The 1,694-nt window shown below is 48.2% G+C and overlaps 1 protein-coding gene across 1 annotated transcript; it reads right to left on the bottom strand.

Moving 5' to 3' along the window:
* Positions 1-187: 187 nt before the first annotated feature.
* On the bottom strand, positions 188-1,550 carry Pmar_PMAR007982 (hypothetical protein; the record flags this gene model as incomplete). The annotated part of the gene is made up of 9 exons (XM_002773120.1): positions 188-271; positions 331-415; positions 460-562; positions 608-683; positions 732-840; positions 890-982; positions 1,031-1,115; positions 1,340-1,399; positions 1,448-1,550. The coding sequence occupies 9 exons, from the start codon at positions 1,548-1,550 to the stop codon at positions 188-190; spliced, it is 798 nt and encodes a 265-aa protein (XP_002773166.1).
* Between the last annotated feature and the right edge of the window lie 144 nt (positions 1,551-1,694).

Raw genomic sequence — 1,694 nt, 5'->3', positions numbered from 1 at the left:
AGTAGGAATATATGTTTGGTTTCCTCAGCTGAACCCGGTGAGAGTTTCCTCACTATTTATAGAAGTCTATAGCAACCAACGAGAATCTATCAAGATTCCCTCAGAATTTCCATATTGTCACCAAAGCATGTAGTTGATTATGTGCACATTTTCCCACACTAGCTGCACAAGAAACCCGTCGCGATAACTACAGCTCCTGTGCTTGTAAGAACAGCTTCGCCCGATCCTCTGGGAGTCTCTTCCAGGCTAGCTCCATCTCCACCAATTGTGACTGAAGCAAAAATGCGGCATGCCGGGATCGAACCTGGGACCTCGGCGTAGCAAGCTCACCTGCAAAAATGAGAACTCGTTTCTCGCCTTTTCTAAACAGGTCTTCATCGACCCCGCAGACAGACTCGAGAGATTTATATCCGTCCTAAAGAAATGATCTGACCCGGGATCGATCCCTGGGTCCTCCACTTTGCCAGCCCCTGCACTTTCCTGTCAATTTGATGCACATTAGCCCTCTCATGCCGAACCTGACTCTTCCGCCTCTCCAAGTCCCCCCGTCTGGCCGCAACATCTGATCACAACAACCATACCCTCCACCCGACACTTCATACCGCACCTTTCTCAATAATTCGCCGCCTGAGGGACTCCTTGCCAGAAACCTCACGTTCGCTCGCTCGCTTTATAGCAACCTCCTGCAAGGAGAAAAAACGTCCCCCGACCATATGGTAGAAATGCACCACCGCTTCGATACGAGCCTGGCATTCGGTGAATTGTCGCCGGGCTTCGACTTTCTCCTTCTTGGCAACCTCGAGCTCCTTTCCGAGATACTCACAACGCTCCTCGAGCCTCCTGATATTATCTAAAATGCCATCACTAGCATTCGAACCCGCAATCTTACGGATGATAGCACAGATTCTTACCACTGAGCCGCGGCTCCACAGCCAACACCGATTCTATCCGTCGGTTCACCTTCTCTGTTTGCTCATGGCATCTAACAGACCATCTCAAACCAGCAACGTAAAGGCAGGCAAAACATTACCGTATATTCGTTTGCTTCAAATCGTCGAAGGTCTTCTCACACCGCAACCGCGTGAGGGCGTCTTGCTCCAGAATTTTCTCATGACCTGACTCATACAGTGTGAACCAAACCGTTATGCAAGGCAATATTTTCCAATTTTTGAGAGTTCGGAAGTCAACTTTGAGTAATATCAACATGATAACACTGTGAATCGATCGACACCAACGTTTTAGAAGCGTTACGTAGTCTACAACCATAATCTCTAATTGAAGAAAATCTAGATATGCATAACTGTTTGGTCGCCAGATCACGATTCGGAAAATAGCATACTCTTCCTTTCAGCCGCCAAATGAGTTTCCTTCATATTCACCACCTCAGCCAGGGATATACCTGATAACCAACACCATCGTCACCGCGCCACGAAATTGACCTTCTCACTTCTCCTAGTGATGTCACCTGGTCGTATCACGGGGTTGCTGGGCAGAAAGTACTCCCGAGGCGGTGATAGGTGGAAATCATTGTAGCGGACCGACGTAGTCATAAATGTACTCCAACACTGACTGCTGCTCCAAAACGCCTCGGAATTTTTCACTGCGCCACGAAAATCCTCGCTACGCCCCCGAGTCGTTCAACAACAAAATCCAATTCTATGGTCAGTTCTAGAACTCATTCTAGGAACGTCCTT

Source organism: Perkinsus marinus (genome assembly GCF_000006405.1).
Source record: "Perkinsus marinus ATCC 50983 genomic scaffold scf_1104296959312, whole genome shotgun sequence".
NCBI lineage: Eukaryota > Perkinsozoa > Perkinsida > Perkinsidae > Perkinsus > Perkinsus marinus.
The sequence above is the reverse complement of the archived record's forward strand: the minus strand, read 5'-3'. Positions and strand labels throughout refer to the sequence as shown.